Consider the following 19,242-nt stretch of genomic DNA (forward strand, 5'->3'; position numbering starts at 1 on the left):
TAAAACAGGAGGACTATGAAGTAATTCAATAAGAATTACAGTTGCTAAAGAAATTGTATTGTATTTGGCTGAATGGAAATTAGATTTGTATTTGTCAGTTATAAAAGAGGTCTGACTATCAGGAACGAGCAGAATGAGGTGACTAACAGATTTCCATAGAGGCACCAGCTGGATTTTGGGTGTAACTATCTTCCGTGGGCGGAGTGGTGGCTCTAAGACTAGGGATCTTTGCCAGTAACTGGAAGGTTGCTGGTCCAAATCCCATGAACGCCAGGAGTGATTCTACTCAATTTGGAGAACATGTAAAGACTGCACACACTGAGACTTGAACCTTCAACCATAATAATAATAATAATTTTATTATATGTTCTATGCATATATGTTTCACTCCCGTATTTTGCACCGCAACTTACGCGTGCTGCGTGAACAGCATTTACAAGTTTAGGTCAACATAGAAGCGTTCATCAAAGAGAGCAACTGTTTATAAATACAGAAAACTATTAACTTGCACGCCAGTCCCACACTACTCACGTGACGACGGTTGAAGCGTCCGCGTGGGTGACAACATGGCGCCGCCCACAGCGACTTCATCGTTCGATTGGGCTCCATGACGTAGTTTCCGGGAGGAAGGGCTGCAGCTGCTCCACGGTGCTGAAGTGTCACTTTGTCTAAGCCGCATCCGGCATATCGCGAGCAGAGCGCGCATCGTTAACGCCCTCCTCGGCTCCTCTCCGCAAGTCATCACATTGTATCACTATATTTATTTATAGCTGTTTTAATCATCTTGCTTAAGATATCCATCGTTTGTAAATTAATTTGAGACAATGATCAAGAACGGTCACCACGCGACGAGCGAACAGGGGAAAGACGCGGAGTCGGAGAGAGGCGGCATCGGCCGCAGCCCGGAGAAACGAAAGCGTACCGTCCGGGTATGGTGTGATGGCTGGTGAGTAGTGTGACATCCGCAATGTTCGCTCTGATTCGGACAGTCCATGGGGCTTGGAGCTAAGCCTGAGCTGAGAAAGATGAGCTGAGAAAGATGAGCTGAGATGGACACTTTCCTGCCCCCTGGGCAGATGTTAGGGGAGGTGTTACCGGTGAACTTTCTGAAAGTATTGCTTCATCCTCCATTCATCCCAGCCTGCTTTCGGTTAACTGACAGCAGCGTGAACTAACTTAAAAGAAACTTATCTATGTGGTTATATCGCTTTCACGCACGTACATTACTTATTATTTATTAATTATCCCAAGTTTTCCATAATTTACAGGAATGACAGTGTAACGAGAGAATGACAGTATAATGTGCCGCACATCAAGGGTTAACTAGATAACAGGAGTAAGGAAAGTAACCAAGATACTACAGTGTAAGCGTTGGCATGCTGCCTGGCTCTCCATGGGGTCAGGAAAAGGGCTGGCAGACATTACAATACATTTCCCATCTAAAATGTAGTGAGCACTACAATGTACATCATTTCTTGATTATATAAATGGCCCTAAGGTAACCTTGACAGATCCCACTGAAATGTGCATGCTTAGCCCATCTCCTCTTTTAAGGGCTGTTTTCCTGCCCCGGGGTGGCGTCGTCTTGTCCTGGTCTGGTTTAAATGGGACACAGATGGCGCCCCTGTAAAAGTAAATGTGTCTCCGATTAACCGACATTCAGACGTGCGGGTGGGAATTTGGCTCAGATTCGTGTTGTGTGGGGCAGGGCCAGTCGTTAGCCGGGGGTGGATTACTTTATGTGGGGGCCCTAGACTTACATCAGCATGGACTCTCAGGTGTGGCTGATTTAACCAACTGTTCTATTTTCCCGAGGCTGGGGGGGGCGGCAGGAGGTTTCTAGCTCATGCATTAATCTGCCCCAGTTCCTGGCATTTGGTTAGATATTAGATCGAGTGTAATGACCTGTAGCACTGAAGCCTGATCAGAAGTAGGAATAAATCACTGTGTCTGGCGTGGAACGAAAACCACTCCAGTGTCCTTGCGGTTCCACTATCTATATCTGAGCACAGGCTTCTGTATTTTGTACGATTTAAGTATTTATCTTCGTACCTACTGCTATTTTTTCGTCTGCGAATTGCTACATAAAATTTTGCTGTAGACACAATGACAATAAGGTTTTATCTTATCGATGCCTTTGCATGCCGACAAGCAAACACACTCACCCTCTTGTTAAAATATATATTTTTTTCTTGTTGCCTGGAAATCAAGAGTCGTGCTGAGTTAAATTAAGGAGAGACGGTTTGGGTGTGGCACGTCATCGCCACCTGCCCTCCAGCTGCAGACGTTGATCCTGTACGGCTGTTGGGAACAGCAAGGTTGGGCTCTGCAGTAAGCAGTGTGATGTGTGGGTCTGGGTACAGGGAGAGGCGCCAATGATGGTCAGGCCAGGTCAGGCTGCTCCCGTTTGGACTGGAGGTTTTGATTGTGGGTTGACAGGCTACACTGGATTTGACTGCTATGGCGTCCCCTACAGGACGGCCAGTGATGTCACAATCACTCTCAGCCTGGTGTTTCAGGAATCCTATTTTCCTTTATGAACTTTTTTTTATATGCATCATTTTCAGACAAGTTCTTCACAGTAGATCTAAGAGAGGTAACTGAGATACTTAAGTTGTCAGTTTTGGGAAAACTGGACACAGTTTCTGGGTCCCTTTGAAGGAGATAGTAGTAGGACAACTGTAACAGTATAATTTGCACTGCTCTCTGATTGGGTGTCTTTGCCAGTCATGTGACCCATGTGTTAATTATGTCATTGTGTTTAAAACCGGTCAGAGTTTTCCAAATGGCCAACCGTTCTAAAATGTAGGTGTCTGTCATGTCCTGTGGTCCGTGATCGCATTGAGGGCAGGATGATGGATCTCGGCCTGACTCGTATCCGGGTCCACAGACTCCATGCTTGTCCCGTTGCCCTGGATCTGGGGGGCACACATGAGCTGGTAGGCCAACTCGCCATCGGAGGGGTGGGTGTTTGGGAGCTGCGTGCCCAAATCCCACGACTGCACCAGCTAATGGCCCCACTGTTTAAGACTCAAGAGTTTGTTATTGTCAACATCTTCACATACAAGTGCACAGCCAGAGGGGTCAGTCCTGTTAAAGGGCTTCGTGTCGTTGCCACCCGGGAACATCTTTTTAAAAACATGCCTTAACCCATATTTTTCTTGTGGCTGCTTATGAAGCCCCATGTTCAGGAAGTCGATGTGCTGTTTGCTGTCTGCCGGCCTCTATGTCTCACTCTTTGTCTTCCTGTATGATCCTAGGCCAGATTCGCTCTCTCTCTCTCTCTCTCTCTCTCTCTCTCTCTCTCTCTCTCTCTCCCCCCTCCTCCTCCCTCCATCCCTTGCTAGCTAAACTTAGTAGTGCTAAGCAGCAGGGCTATTGCTAATCTGTGAGGTTCCTGTGCTAAACGCGTTGGCTTGTCTTCATTTTAGAGAACGGTGTCATTTTAATAATGTGTAAAGGCAGCATGTGCAGCTCAGCTTGTTTGGGGGCCCTGTTTGCACACATCGCTTTTCTGGGGGCCCTGTTTGCACACGTCGCCTTTCTGGGGGCCCTGTTTGCACACGTTGCCTTTCTGGGGGCCCTGTTTGCACACGTTGCCTTTCTGGGGGCCCTGTTTGCACACGTCGCTTTTCTGGGGGCCCTGTTTGCACACGTTGCCTTTCTGGGGGCCCTGTTTGCACACGTCGCTTTTCTGGGGGCCCTGTTTGCACACGTTGCCTTTCTGGGTGCCCTGTTTGCACACGTTGCCTTTCTGGGGGCCCTGTTTGCACACGTCGCTTTTCTGGGGGCCCTGTTTGCACACGTTGCCTTTCTGGGTGCCCTGTTTGCACACGTTGCCTTTCTGGGGGCCCTGTTTGCACACGTCGCTTTTCTGGGGGCCCTGTTTGCACACGTTGCCTTTCTGGGGGCCCTGTTTGCACACGTCGCTTTTCTGGGGGCCCTGTTTGCACACGTCGCCTTTCTGGGGGCCTGTTTGCACACGTCGCTTTTCTGGGGGCCCTGTTTGCACACGTTGCCTTTCTCGGGGCCCTGTTTGCACACGTTGCCTTTCTGGGGGCCCTGTTTGCACACGTCGCTTTTCTGGGGGCCCTGTTTGCACACGTTGCCTTTCTGGGGGCCCTGTTTGCACACGTTGCCTTTCTGGGTGCCCTGTTTGCACACGTTGCCTTTCTGGGGGCCTGTTTGCACACGTCGCCTTTCTGGGGGCCCTGTTTGCACACGTTGCCTTTCTGGGGGCCCTGTTTGCACACGTCGCTTTTCTGGGGGCCCTGTTTGCACACGTCGCCTTTCTGGGGGCCCTGTTTGCACACGTTGCCTTTCTGGGGGCCCTGTTTGCACACGTTGCCTTTCTGGGTGCCCTGTTTGCACACGTCGCCTTTCTGGGGGCCCTGTTTGCACACGTCGCTTTTCTGGGGGCCCTGTTTGCACACGTTGCCTTTCTGGGGGCCCTGTTTGCACATGTCGCTTTTCTGGGGGCCCTGTTTGCACACGTTGCCTTTCTGGGTGCCCTGTTTGCACACGTTGCCTTTCTGGGGGCCCTGTTTGCACACGTCGCCTTTCTGGGGGCCCTGTTTGCACACGTTGCCTTTCTGGGGGCCCTGTTTGCACACGTTGCCTTTCTGGGGGCCTGTTTGCACACGTCGCCTTTCTGGGGGCCCTGTTTGCACACGTCGCCTTTCTGGGGGCCCTTTTTGCACACATCGCTTTTCTGGGGGCCCTGTTTGCACACGTCGCTTTTCTGGGGGCCCTGTTTGCACACGTCGCCTTTCTGGGGGCCCTGTTTGCACACGTCGCCTTTCTGGGGGCCCTGTTTGCACACGTCGCTTTTCTGGGGGCCCTGTTTGCACACATCGCTTTTCTGGGGGCCCTGTTTGCACACATCGCTTTTCTGGGGGCCCTGTTTGCACACGTCGCCTTTCTGGGGGCCCTGTTTGCACACGTCGCCTTTCTGGGGGCCTGTTTGCACACGTCGCCTTTCTGGGGGCCCTGTTTGCACACGTCGCTTTTCTGGGGCCCGGTTTGCACACGTCGCCTTTCTGGGGGCCCTGTTTGCACACGTCGCCTTTCTGGGGGCCCTGTTTGCACACGTCGCCTTTCTGGGGGCCCTGTTTGCACACGTCGCCTTTCTGGGGGCCCTGTTTGCACACGTCGCCTTTCTGGGGGCCCTGTTTGCACACGTTGCCTTTCTGGGGGCCCTGTTTGCACACGTCGCCTTTCTGGGGGCCCTGTTTGCACACGTCGCTTTTCTGGGGCCCGGTTTGCACACGTCGCCTTTCTGGGGGCCCTGTTTGCACACGTCGCCTTTCTGGGGGCCCTGTTTGCACACGTCGCCTTTCTGGGGGCCCTGTTTGCACACGTCGCCTTTCTGGGGGCCCTGTTTGCACACGTCGCCTTTCTGGGGGCCCTGTTTGCACACGTCGCCTTTCTGGGGGCCTGTTTGCACACGTCGCCTTTCTGGGGGCCCTGTTTGCACACGTCGCCTTTCTGGGGGCCCTGTTTGCACACGTCGCCTTTCTGGGGGCCCTGTTTGCACACGTCGCCTTTCTGGGGGCCCTGTTTGCACACGTCGCCTTTCTGGGGGCCCTGTTTGCACACGTCGCCTTTCTGGGGGCCCTGTTTGCACACGTCGCCTTTCTGGGGGCCCTGTTTGCCATACTCCAGCATTTCCAGCAAGCCTCTGTGCCCCCTCGTTCTTTTCTGTCTCACCCACCAGCACAGTGCTGCTCCTGTTTTCCAGCTACGACATGGTGCACTATGGACACTCCAACCAGATGCGGCAGGCCAAGGCCATGGGCGACTACCTTGTTGTTGGAGTTCACACTGATGGTGAGCATCCTGGGCGGGTCAATCCCTGCTACGAATTGTTCTGTTTGGAGGGCTGACAACTAACTACCTGTCTCACTGCACCCTTGGATAGTCACTGTGCTCTGGGCTAGGCTAGCCCTGTGTAACTGCTCTGGGCTAGGCTAGCCCTGTGTAACTGCTCTGGGCTAGGCTAGCCCTGTGTCACTGCCCTCTGGGCTAGGCTAGCCCTGTGTCACTGCGCTCTGGGCTAGGCTAGCCCTGTGTCACTGCGCTCTGGGCTAGGCTAGCCCTGTGTCACTGCCCTCTGGGCTAGGCTAGCCCTGTGTCACTGCGCTCTGGGCTAGGCTAGCCCTGTGTCACTGCGCTCTGGGCTAGGCTAGCCCTGTGTCACTGCGCTCTGGGCTAGGCTAGCTCTGTGTCACTGCGCTCTGGGCTAGGCTAGCTCTGTGTCACTGCCCTCTGGGCTAGGCTAGCCCTGTGTCTCTGGGCTAGGCTAGCCCTGTGTCACTGCCCTCTGGGCTAGGCTAGCCCTGTGTCACTGCGCCCTGGGCTAGGCTAGCCCTGTGTCACTGCCCTCTGGGCTAGGCTAGCCCTGTGTCACTGCGCCCTGGGCTAGGCTAGCCCTGTGTCACTGCCCTCTGGGCTAGGCCAGCCCTGTGTCACTGCGCCCTAGGCTAGGCTAGCCCTGTGTCACTGCGCCCTAGGCTAGGCTAGCCCTGTGTCACTGCACTCTGGGATAGGCTAGCCCTATGTCATTGCACTCTGGGCTTGGCTAACCCTGTCTCACTGTGCCCTAGGCTAGGCTAGCCCTGTGTCACTGCACTCTGGGCTTATCAAGCCCTGTCTAACTGCGCCCTGGGCTAGGCTAGCCCTGTGTCACTGCACTCTGGGCTTATCAAGCCCTGTATAACTGTGCCCTGGGCTAGTCTAGCCCTGTGTCACTGCACTCTGGGCTTAGCAAGCCCTGTCTAACTGTCCCCGGGGCTAGGCTAGCCCTGTCTCACTGTGCTCTGGGCTTAGCAAACCCTGTCTAACTGCACCCTGGGCTAGGCTAATGCTAAAAAGATAAACATAAGCATGTATTTTGAACTTCAAAAAAGGTTACGCACCCACACACAGACACGCACACCTTTCCTTCCATCTCACCTCCCTCCTCGCCCACCCCCCACAGAAGAGATTTCGAAGCACAAGGGCCCCCCCGTGTTCACGCAGGAGGAGCGCTACAGGTTGGTGCGCGCCATCAAGTGGGTGGACGAAATCGTGGAGGGTGCGCCGTACGTCACCACGCTGGGGACACTCGACAAGTACAACTGCGACTTCTGTGTCCATGGAGGTGAGGCAGGGGCTGTGGGCAGTGGTCACATGACCTGGGGGTGGGTCAGTAAATCTGTGCTCAGTAAGCAAGTAGCACCTAAAAGTGGCTCAGTGGTTTGGGACGCAATATCTGTGATAGGAAAGTCACCATTTTAAATCCCGGGGTCGGTAGAGTGATGTCACTGTGGGGCCCCTGAGTGGGGCCCCTGAGTGGGTATATCTACAGAGGTCCATTATCAGCGAGAATTAGTCCTGTGTTCCAGTGGAATGCCGTATTTGCTAATGCAAGTTTATCATTTTAAAAGGATAATTGATCAATAGAAACCCTTTTGCAATTATGAAGAAAGATAAAAATTGTTGTGCTGGTTAAAGAAGCAGTAAAACTGGCCTTTGGACTAGTTGAGTATCTGGAGCTTCAGCAATTGTGGGTTTGACTACGAGCTCAAAATGGTCGGAAACAAAGAACTTTTTTTTTTTGAGACTCATCAGTCTATTCTTGTTCTGAGAAATGAGGGCTATTCCATGGGAAAACTCCCTTCACAGAGCAGCACAAACTGGCTCTGACCACAGCGGAAAGAGGAGAGGGAGGCCCTGGTGCAGAACTGAACGAGAGGATAAATGTATTACAGTGTGTAGTTTGACAGACCGACACCTCGTAAATAGGACCCGCAAAAGTTTCAGTTTCAACGTCCGCAGTGAAGAGGCAACTCCGGCATGCCGGCCTTCAGGGCAGAATTGGGAGGAAAAAGCCGAGATAGCAAATGAACACAGGCACCGGACAGAGAAAGATTGGGGTAACAATGCTATGGACCAAAGTTCGAGGTGTTTGGGTCGCAAAGAAGAACGTTTGTGAGACGCAGATCAAATGAGAAGACGCAGGATGACATCGGTCAAGCGTGGTGGAGGCAGAGTGATGATCTGGGGCTGCGTTGGTGACGGTAAAGCGGGAGGTTTGCATTCTGCAACGCCATGCCACAGCCTGTAGGTGGCGCTTCATCGGAGCCAGTTTCATCCTACAGCAGGACAGTGACCCAAACACAGCTCCAAACTATGCAGGAACTATTTAGGGAGGAAGCGGTCAGCTGGTGTTCTGTGTACAGTGGAGCGGCCAGCAGGCACCTGATCTCTACTCTATTGAGCTGTTATGGGAGCAGCTTGACCGAATGGTGCGTAAGAAGTGCCCATCAAGCCACTCGAACCTGTGGGAGATGCTTCAGGAAGCACAGGGTGAAATCTCATCAGATTACCTCAACAAACTGACTTCTAGGATGTCCAAGGTCTACAGGGCTGTAATTACTGCAGATAGAGGACTCTGACAACAGTAGACTTAATAATTGTGTTCTTTATTTTAATTTCAAAAATGATTATTTCTAATTTTGGAACTTGTTTCCTATTTATTTAGCTATATTTCCTGTTGAATCTCATTTTGTGTGTGTTTTGTAATGTAAAGAACGATATTTATGTCATGGTATTATGGAAATGTTATGTCATTATGGGAATACACATGGTCTGACTGGTCTTACCTGTGATTGGTTGCTTGCAGATGACATCACACTTACAGTGGACGGAAAGGACACATACGAGGAAGTGAAAAAGTCAGGCAGATATAGGTATGAGGGCGGGGCTGGCCTTTAACAATGGGTCTTCGCTGAAGGAACACTCACTCGTATTTCGAAATTAAAACTGCATTTTAAAGGTTCAGCCATGCGCTTGCTTAGGTGGGAAATGCCAGGGTGTCGTTCCTGGCCTGCTAATGAGTACCTGGAGAGTGTTGCGTAGCAGGTTCTGTCACCGGGCTAAGGGGCAAGGCCTCCTGCGTCTTTCAGGGAGTGCCGGCGAACGCAGGGCGTATCCACCACCGACCTGGTGGGACGGATGCTGCTTCTGACCAAGGCTCACCACAGCAACATTGTGAGTGACATACATTTCTCTGCGTTTGATTATTTCTGCCTGCCCTGTCTGCCCTTCACATTGCTCGCCTGTAATGCTAAGTTTGGTTTAAACTATATTTGTGTGAGTTTTCTTCTGGATGATAAGTTTCTGGTTCTGATTCTGTTTACTTGTTTACTTATTTATTTTTTTTCTTTTCAAAGGACAATTCGGACTACCAGCAGCACACAGATAATTTTGGAAAGGTGAGCTAAACTCGAGTATTTTCAGAAACACAGACAGAATGGGCCCCGTTTTGAGCCCTGCACCCCCCCCCCCATCCTCCTGTGTCCCAGCTGTGGGGGGGGGCGGCTTGTTTGCCTCTGGGATCTATGGTGACCTGCTATGTGCCTGTCCGGCTGAGCTGGCGAATATTATTTCCTTGTTTAAAAGGTGTTGACAGTGACGAGAAGCTTCTCTGCCCACATTGACGTTGGTAACGTGTCGTATAACCAACCGGGGGTGGGGCAGAGGTTGGCAGGGGGGCAGGCTGCTCCTGCCAGAGCCCAAGCACAAAGGAATCTCTGTGGAGTGCGACGCTGTAGGGTGGCGCTGTAGGGCGACGCTGTAGGGCGGCGCTGTAGGGCGGCGCTGTAGGGCGACGCTGTAGGGCGGCGCTGTAGGGCGGCGCTGTAGGGCGGCGCTGTAGGGCGGCGCTGTAGGGCGGCGCTGTAGGGCGACGCTGTAGGGTGGCGCTGTAGGGCGACGCTGTAGGGCGGCGCTGTAGGGCGGCGCTGTAGGGCGGCGCTGTAGGGCGTGTTAAAACTGCCTTTGTGTCCGAGTTTGAAACAGAACAACAATCACAGGTGGAGTTACTGATGACAGGATTCTGTTGCAGAACATTCCAGATTGGGGGGTGGCAGAATGGAGGAAAACTGGGCAACAGGGTAAAAACAGCAGGGCAGATGGTGGGTCTTTGGAAGGGCTGTGTACACAGGCTGGCCCTGCCTTAAACATCTAAAGTTGGTGCACAGATATAGTTGTAATTGGTTTGGATGGGTTTTCAGATTAGAAAGACTATGGATCCAGGGGAGAAAAAAATCATATTGATTTAAAAATTTGAATCTGAAAAATTTCATTTGACCGGATTGATTTAACCAGTCTCTGCCTAGGTCACATGTGTGCGGAGTTTGCATGTTCTCCCCATGTCGTCGTGGGGTTTCCTCCGGGTACTCCGGTTTCCCCCCACAGCCCAAAAACATGCTGAGGCTAATTGGACTTGCTAAATTGCCCATAGGTGTGCATGTGTGAGTGAATGGTGTGTGAGTGTGCCCTGCGATGGGCTGGCCCCCCATCCTGGGTTGTTCCCTGCCTCATGCCCATTGCTTCCGGGATAGGCTCCGGACCCCCTGCGACCCAGTAGGGTAAGCGGGTTGGAAAATGGATGGATGGATGGATGGATGGATTTGACAGGAAGAGGAGGTTGGCAAGGTCACATCTGCAGACACGTAGAGTCATCTTAATGCTCTAACAGTCCTCTTTAAAGAACAACAGGAATGTACAGACTGGCATGTGCAAGAGATATAAGTAAAAACATAACGCCCTCTACAGGGGAGAGAGATGAACTGCTGGACCTCAGGAAAATAAAGAAATTCGAATGGTTATTAGACAGGAAACCTCTCTTAATAGGGCTGCTTTAGTGTTCCAGCATCCGCTGCTTAATGGCAGGTTTAAATGATTTGCCTGGAATTGATACTTGGTGATTTGAAAAAAGTAATTGCATTGACTGACCACATGATGGCGTAAGAAGAGCTGCTAAATCTCCCTGTCACCTGGCACAAAGCAGGAGAAAGTCTCCGGGTGTCGAGTAAACAGCTGCTGGATTAGCATTTGCTGCTACCCAGCGTTAAGCCGGCCTGCAGCAGGACTCTGTGTGTCACATGTGTCGCCGGGAAGCTCTCGGCATCCCAAGCCAGCCAGGTGCTGCAGTGAAAGGAAGGTTTCGTTTAGGTTTCGTGAACCAGCCCGAGGAGGCCTGAGTTTGTTTGTTACTGTGAAGGTGATGTATGAGTGAATTAATGAGTGGGGGGGGGGGGGGTGAATGTGCAGGGGGCAGCTGGTGTGACGAGCCCCTCGCCGTCAGTGTGAAAATAGCGGGGAATTCAGACAAGTAACATTTGCGACATTTCCGGTGGGGTGGAGCCGCGTCTGATCTGTGGCGTCGTTGCAGGGGCCCAAAGGCCACAGTCCTTGGACGGGGGGTGTCCCAGTTCCTCCAGACGTCCCAGAAGATCATCCAGTTCGCCTCGGGGAAGGAGCCCCAGCCAGACGACACCATCATCTATGTGGCTGGAGCCTTTGACCTCTTCCGTACCCTTCCGGCAGGCGTTGGGGGGGGGCTGAAGGAGCTGCCTTTGTGGGTTTGGGAGGGAGGATTGCTGTGGTACCTTTAGTTGGTGACTGATGAACAGTAGTTCTATGACTAACTATGATGTATATAGCTAAGGGAGCTGAGATCCTCTGTGACTGTAGCTCTAGCCCCCTCTGCTGGCCACTCAGCTGCGTGCAGGTATCTGCTTTCCAGCTGCAGCAGTGATCTCTCTGATCTGCGGTGTGAAAAAGGAGCCTGACAGGATGGGACTGCTCTCTCGTTCCTGCTGGGCATGGCTGGCTGTGCTCACAGCGCCCCCTCTGGTCGGGGGTTAGCAGGCTCATATCTTGGTCCTGGGTAAAGCGACCTTAACCGGATCTCCTCAGATATTGGCCATGTGGATTTCCTGGAGATGGTCTACAAGCAGGCAGAGAAGCCCTACGTCATTGTGGGACTGCACTTCGATCAAGTGAGTTAACCCCACCCCCCCCCCCCCCCACCCGTTTCCATCTTCATGCTTTGGCTCTGGGTTACTGTGATGACGTCTGGCAATCGACTGATCAGGAATGAACTTCGGCAGAAGGCTGGAGGCTCGGCAGGAATTCTGCTGACGGGGCCAAATAAACGGCACATTAACTCTGAGAAGAAACATCGCACTTTGCCAGTGCACTGCAGCTGTCCCCCCCCCCCCCCCCCCAGTACCCAAAGAGACACACATGGCACTGCATATCGCTATCGGTGACAAAGCCGTCAAGACGTGTCTCTACTTTTAGTGATTCTTGTGGATTCATACTAAGCCGACGTAACACTGTCTGGTTTGGCAGTAATTGCATCACAATTGTTCTGTAACAGCATGAACTTTGGCACCAGGGGCTGCAGTAATTAAGGAATTTGGCTGATAGCCTCAAAGTCTTTGTTTTCTTTGGTCCCACGGACATGAATGAATGTCACATTTCTGCAGTGCTTTACAGAATCAGACACCACCACTGCGTAGCACCTGCCTGCATGAGGCGACAGCAGCCGTTCTGTGCCAGGACCCTCGAAGCTAAGGTGGGGAAGGCAGGAGGGAATTCACTGGTTAGGGTTAGGGGCTGATTAGGAGGCCAGTTTGTCATGGTGCCGTACCTCAGTTTTCCATGTCATCCGAAGGACGGCACTATTTTCACAGCACAGTTAGTGTCCCTGTCATTGCACTGGAATTCACACGGACCACAGGAAGGGCTCCCCTGCTGGCCACAGTGGCCACGTCACTGCACTGGGGCACTGGAATTCACACAGACCATAGGATGGGCTCCCCTGCTGGTCACAGTGTCCCCGTCACTGCACTGGGGTATTGGGATCCACACAGACCACAGGATGGGCTCCCTTGCTGGCCACAGTGTCCCCGTCACTGCACTGGGGCACTGGGATCCACACAGACCACAGGAAGGGCTCCTTTGCTGGCCACAGTGTCCCTGTCACTGCACTGGGGCACTGGGATCCACACAGACCACAGGATGGACTTCCCTGCTGGCCACAGTGTCCCCGTCACTGCACTGGGGCATTTGGGATCCACAGAGACCACAGGAAGGGCTCCCTTGCTGGCCACAGTGTCTCCGTCACTGCACTGGGGCACTGGGATCCACAGAGACCACAGGAAGAGCTCCCCTGCTGGCTACAGTGTCCCCGCCACTGCACTGGGGCATTGGGATCCACACAGACCACAGGAAGGGCTCCTTTGCTGGCCACAGTGTCCCTGTCACTGCACTGGGGCACTGGGATCCACACAGACCACAGGATGGGCTCCCCTGCTGGCCACAGTGTCCCCGTCACTGCACTGGGGCATTGGGATCCACACAGACCACAGGATGGGCTCCCTTGCTGGCCACAGTGTCCCTGTCACTGCACTGGGGCATTGGGATCCACACAGACCACAGGATGGGCTCCCTTGCTGGCCACAGTGTCCCTGTCACTGCACTGGGGCATTGGGATCCACACAGACCACAGGATGGGCTCCCTTGCTGGCCACAGTGTCCCTGTCACTGCACTGGGGCATTGGGATCCACACAGACCACAGGATGGGCTCCCTTGCTGGCCACAGTGTCCCTGTCACTGCACTGGGGCATTGGGATCCACACAGACCACAGGAAGGGCTCCCCTCTTGGCCACAGTGGCCCCGTCACTGCACTGGGGCACTGGGATCCACACAGACCACAGGATGGACTTCCCTGTTGGCCACAGTGTCCCCGTCACTGCACTGGGGCGTTGGGATCCACACAGACCACAGGATGGGCTCCCTTGCTGGCCACAGTGTCCCTGTCACTGCACTGGGGCATTGGGATCCACACAGACCACAGGATGGGCTCCCTTGCTGGCCACAGTGTCCCTGTCACTGCACTGGGGCATTTGGGATCCACAGAGACCACAGGAAGGGCTCCCTTGCTGGCCACAGTGTCTCCGTCACTGCACTGGGGCACTGGGATCCACAGAGACCACAGGAAGAGCTCCCCTGCTGGCTACAGTGTCCCCGCCACTGCACTGGGACATTGGGATCCACAGAGACCACAGGATGGGCTCCCTTGCTGGCCACAGTGTCCCTGTCACTGCACTGGGGCATTGGGATCCACACAGACCACAGGATGGGCTCCCCTGCTGGCCACAGTGTCCCCGTCACTGCACTGGGGCATTGGGATCCACACAGACCACAGGAAGGGCTCCCCTCTTGGCCACAGTGGCCCCGTCACTGCACTGGGGCACTGGGATCCACACAGACCACAGGATGGACTTCCCTGTTGGCCACAGTGTCCCCGTCACTGCACTGGGGCGTTGGGATCCACACAGACCACAGGATGGGCTCCCTTGCTGGCCACAGTGTCCCTGTCACTGCACTGGGGCATTGGGATCCACACAGACCACAGGATGGGCTCCCCTGCTGGCCACAGTGTCCCCGTCACTGCATTGGGGCATTGGGATCCACACAGACCACAGGAAGGGCTCCCCTCTTGGCCACAGTGGCCCCATCACTGCACTGGGGCACTGGGATCCACACAGACCACAGGATGGGCTTCCCTCTTGGGCACACCAGCACCTCATCCAGCAGCAGCCCAGCTTTCCTGGCTGGTCTCTGGCTAGGCCCAGCCCTGCTTAGCTTCAGATGAATTACCCAGTCTGACCTGCAGGTGGCGTAGCTGCTGCTCATGCCTTGTGCTGCATCTACAGTCTTTGGTTAAAAGAGTTTATGCTGATGATCACCTGTGCAGAAAGCCTGAACTGTGTCGTCCTCCGTTCTACAGGAAGTGAACCGCTACAAAGGGAAGAATTACCCCATCATGAACGTCCACGAGAGGACGCTGAGCGTGCTGGCCTGCAGGGTGAGATGGCTGCGTCGTGTGGACTTGGGCACCGTGAAGCCATTTACACACTGACACATTCTGGCTACAGTCACTCCTGCTACACTGTCTTCCCTCTCTCTCTCTCTCTCTCTCTCTCTCTCTCTCTCTCATTCACACACACACACACACACACACACACACACACACACACACACACACACGTAGGGTATACCTATCCTTATGGGGCCCGCTCATTCACTTCTATGGGAAAAATGCTAACGCTAACTATGACAACGTTAACCCCCACCCTGCCCTAACCATAGCCATAAGTAACCAAGCAAAATACAAGAGTTTGTGCATTTTTAGTTTTTTTCATAGCAGATTTTTATAAAATAGTTTTCCCTTATTGGGACCAGGAAACCGGTCCCCATAAGGGAAAACAATCTGATATTTATCACGTCATAAAGGATAGTTATACCCGCTCACACGCACACCCACGCTAACAAATGCTGACTTCTCATTTCCCAGAATGCACCTCTGCTGACTTCGTCCAGTCTCCCTTGACTGGCTTGCAGTGAGCTATGCAGTGTAATTTTAGCTGAACACCCTTCCCACCCATAAAATTTTCACGACTTTCCCCAATAAAATCCCACTACATGGATCATGAGTCATACACCTGTGCGTTAACCCCACAGCCTCCCCACCCCCCTTTGTGATGTGCCTCTTAAATATCAAATGAATCAAAGAGTAACTCTGACTCTGTCCCTGTGGTGTTACCCAGCCGTGAGTCAGCCCAGTTCACTCTCTCTGCTCTCTCCCCTTTCCTCCTCCGGCAGTTTGTGTCCGAGGTGGTCATTGGGGCACCCTACGCCGTTGGGGCGGACCTGCTGGACCACTTCAAGGTATGGGGGGGCCTTCTCTAATAGCACTGCTGTTTGTGGCTGTCTGGGAGGCTTGTCCGGCCTTTGTCTCCCCTGTACTGTCTGTGATACTGCTTCGCAGCGGAGACTGTCTGTCTGACTCTCTGTCTGTCTGACTCTCTGTCTGTCTGACTCTCTGTCTGTCTGACTCTCTGTATGACTCTCTGACTGCCTGACTCTGTCTGACTCTTTGTCTGTCTCTCTGTCTGTCTCTCTGACTGTCTGTCTCACTCTCTGTCTGTCTGACTGTCTGTGCGTATGTCTGTGTGTCTGTGTGTGTGTCTGTGTGTGTGTTACTTTGTGAATGCAAAAAAAAGAAAAAAAGCCAAAGTCTTGAATTTGTTTGGTTACCTATGGTTAGGGTTATGGTTATGGTTATGGTTACGGTTAGGGTTACGGTTATGGTTAGGGTTATGGTTAGGGTTATGGTTAGGGTTATGGTTAGTGTTAGGGTTATGGTTACGGTTAGGGTTACGGTTAGGGTTACGGTTATGGTTAGGGTTATGGTTAGGGTTATGGTTAGGGTTATGGTTAGGGTTAGGGTTATGGTTAGGGTTAGGGTTATGGTTAGGGTTAGAGCTGGGTAGGGGTTAGGGTCGTCATGTTGGGATTAGAGTTTTCCCTATGGAAGTGAATGGAGAGTCCCCACAAAGATATAATTACTAACCTGTGTATGTGTGCATTTTTGTAATTATTATATTGTTCGGACCAGATTTCACCACAATGTGATATAAGCCAGTAACTTTTTTTTCTTCTGGGGACATTTTCTTCCCTCCCCATGAGGATAACCTCTATTTTATTCAAATCTGCGAATGCAACAGAAAAACTGTACTGAGGTATTAATTGACCCTAAAACCATCTGGTGCAAAGAAGAATCGATCACCTTCCGGGACCATGAGCAAATAAATGCCTGCTTCTCCGCAGCACTCTGGCACAGGCTTTCTTCCTGTTTGTCTGTGAGCGCTTGGGGCATATGGGCGGGGTCTGAGTTTCCATATGCGGGGTGTATGTACAGAGGTGTGAAGTGTGACGTAATGCTGATGTGTAGCGGCTATGAGCTGAGCTGACTCTGTGTGTGGTCACATCCCCCCCCAAGGTGGACCTGGTGTGCCATGGGAAAACGGAGGTGCTCCTCGACAAGGATGGCACTGACCCATATGCTGTGAGTTCCAGAAACCCCCCACCAATTCCTTTATGATTTCATATCTATCCTTTTCTAGTTAGGGTTTATGGTGTGTGTAGTGTTTGGAGTGCAGTGTAGTACACACCGTAGAGTTTAGGGTGCAGTGTAGTACACACCGTAGAGTTTAGGGTGCAGTGTAGTACACACCGTAGGGTTTAGGGTGGAGTGCAGTACACTCTGTAGTGTTTAGGGTGCAGTATAGTATACACTGTAGGGTTTAGGGTGCAGTGCAGTACACGCATTAGGGTTTAGGGTGCAGTACACGCTGTAGGGTTTAGCGTGCAGTATATACTGTAGGGTTTAGTGTGCAGTATATACTGTAGGATTTAGGGTGCAGTACACGCTGTAGGGTTTAGGGTGCAGTATATGCTGTAGGGTTTAGGGTACAGTACTGTACACACTGTAGCATTACACATGCTGCTAGTGTTTTGTTTTGCTGATCGGGTCACTCCCCCCCTGAGCAGGAACCCAAGAAGAGGGACATTTTCCGGGTTGTGGACAGTGGGAATGACCTGAGCACTGACCACATTGTGGAGAGGATAATCCAAAACAGGTGAGATGGTTCCAGCTGTCTGTGTGTGCGTGTGTGTGTGTGTATGTGCGTGCGTGTGTGTGTGTGTGTGTGCGTGTGTATGTGCGTGCGTGTGTGTGTGTGCGTGTGTGTGTGTGTGTGTGTGCGTGTGTATGTGCGTGCGTGTGTGTGTGTGTGTGTGTGTATGTATGTGCGTGCGTGCGTGCGTGCGTGTGTGTGTGTGTGTGTGTGTGTGTGCGCGCACGCATGGGATCTTTGGGGTGTGTGTGTGGTATCTGTCCCCTGACTGATGAAAGAAGGGGACAGGAAGCAGCCGGTGGACTGACCCCCCGCCCCCCATACATACCACAGGCTGCAGTTTGAGGCCAGGAACCAGAAGAAGGAGGCTAAGGAGCTAGCGGTGATCCAGGCGATAAAGCAGCAGGACGTGGGGAACGTGCAGGACTCGGTGCAGGACTCGGCGCAGGCGGTGGTGTAGGCGGGGCTGCAGGCCGGGGGGGGCATCAAATGGAGACTGATCAGGAACAGTCAGATGATGCCCAGGGTGGACACACCTTTCCATCTGATGCCCCCCCCCAATCGACCCCCCCCAATGTCCACGCTTCACTACCTGTCCGCACTGTTTACTTCCTGGAAACTGCAGTGGCTTTGTGGTACAGAACGGGGGGGTCTGTAATATAACATGAATGTGACTGCCCCCCTGCTACGGGAACGCTGCTGGGGACCTGGACTATGATCAGTCTCAGTCATGAAGAATTGCGGAGATCAACAACAATCGTGTGATGAAGTCCAGCAGAAATTCTGCTAGCTAACAGCTTAAATATAACGCCGCAGTTTGCACCGGAGAGTCTAGATTAAAGATTACAGTTCTCAGACGGCCTGCCTTAACCTAAACCCCTACCCCCATCCTGAGTGTCGTTTTCTTCGTTAACAAGACAGAGATGGGCTCCACACCTGAGAACTGCGGATGCAGGTTTTATTGCGACTATGTGGTGTTGGCCCGTGTTTATGTTGCTTGGTTGTGAGACACCGTCCAGGAACAGAGTCCCGCTTGGGAAGGACAGGAGCAGCATCGTTTGCAGCACGACGTTTTAAGTGGCCGCCTGCAAATGGCTTTGACGAGTGACGTCTGTGATGACTGTGGCGGGTCCGAAGGCAGCGGCACCTCATTTTAAAGGCCGGATAGTTTTTATTTCTGTTTTAAAAGAGATTTGCTTATATAGTGTTTTTATTAACACGTCTAAATTATGATGGGTGTTGTGCTGTGTGTTCCTTCTCATTTGCCGTAGATTTCCCCCCCCCCCCCCCCCCCAACTAGCTTCAGGATCAACTGGTCGCAGGCAGGGGCCCAAGCATGCCTGTCTGCCCCTGTGTACATGTGCGGCTTCACTACTGAGCGTGTTCCTGCATCTGCTTTTGGATACGGCGTACCATTTACGCACATGGATTCCTCATTGGCGAGTGAGAGCCCCCCCCCTAAAGACCTTGCTGATATTCAGTCATGACACTGGTACATATAACACACAGCAAGGGGGGGCGGTGGCTAGCCGTCATCATGGCCGGTGTGGGATGTACCAGCTGCTGCTGATGTGGGTTTTTTAACTGCTGATATTTTAAGATGATTTTGTCCTCTGTACACAATGGATACTTTCACTGGATTTGCACTGCACCTTTTGTCAAAAACAATGACTGGTTACACCCCTAACGGTCTCGCTGCTGTTTTTTTTTATGTCATCTTCGATAACAGATATTTGTTTCTAGGTTTCCCCCTGCTGGGACTGTTCGTACTCTGAAGTTCACGCCCACTTTGGACCTTTAGATCCTCACAGCGGGTGGAGCCACTGGGCTGGTGCTGGCGGGGGCAACCTGGGAGTTAGTGCTGTGTCTCCGTAATGGTCTGTGAGAGGGCCAGTCCATCACAAAGCTGATGCCAT

General features: G+C 52.6%; 1 protein-coding gene across 1 annotated transcript; it reads left to right on the forward strand.

Annotated features, from left to right (window-relative positions):
* Positions 1–626: 626 nt before the first annotated feature.
* On the forward strand, positions 627–19,013 carry LOC125741894 (ethanolamine-phosphate cytidylyltransferase-like). Its single transcript, XM_049013386.1, is given in 14 exon segments — positions 627–946; positions 5,741–5,829; positions 6,980–7,141; positions 8,666–8,732; positions 8,949–9,033; positions 9,216–9,257; positions 11,222–11,248; positions 11,250–11,361; positions 11,749–11,831; positions 14,635–14,712; positions 15,510–15,575; positions 16,690–16,755; positions 17,241–17,329; positions 17,660–19,013. Coding segments are annotated over 14 exon segments (1,215 nt in total). The 5' UTR covers positions 627–824; the 3' UTR covers positions 17,787–19,013.
* Positions 19,014–19,242: the final 229 nt, after the last annotated feature.

This window comes from Brienomyrus brachyistius, chromosome 5 (genome assembly GCF_023856365.1).
Source record: "Brienomyrus brachyistius isolate T26 chromosome 5, BBRACH_0.4, whole genome shotgun sequence".
Taxonomy (NCBI): domain Eukaryota; kingdom Metazoa; phylum Chordata; class Actinopteri; order Osteoglossiformes; family Mormyridae; genus Brienomyrus; species Brienomyrus brachyistius.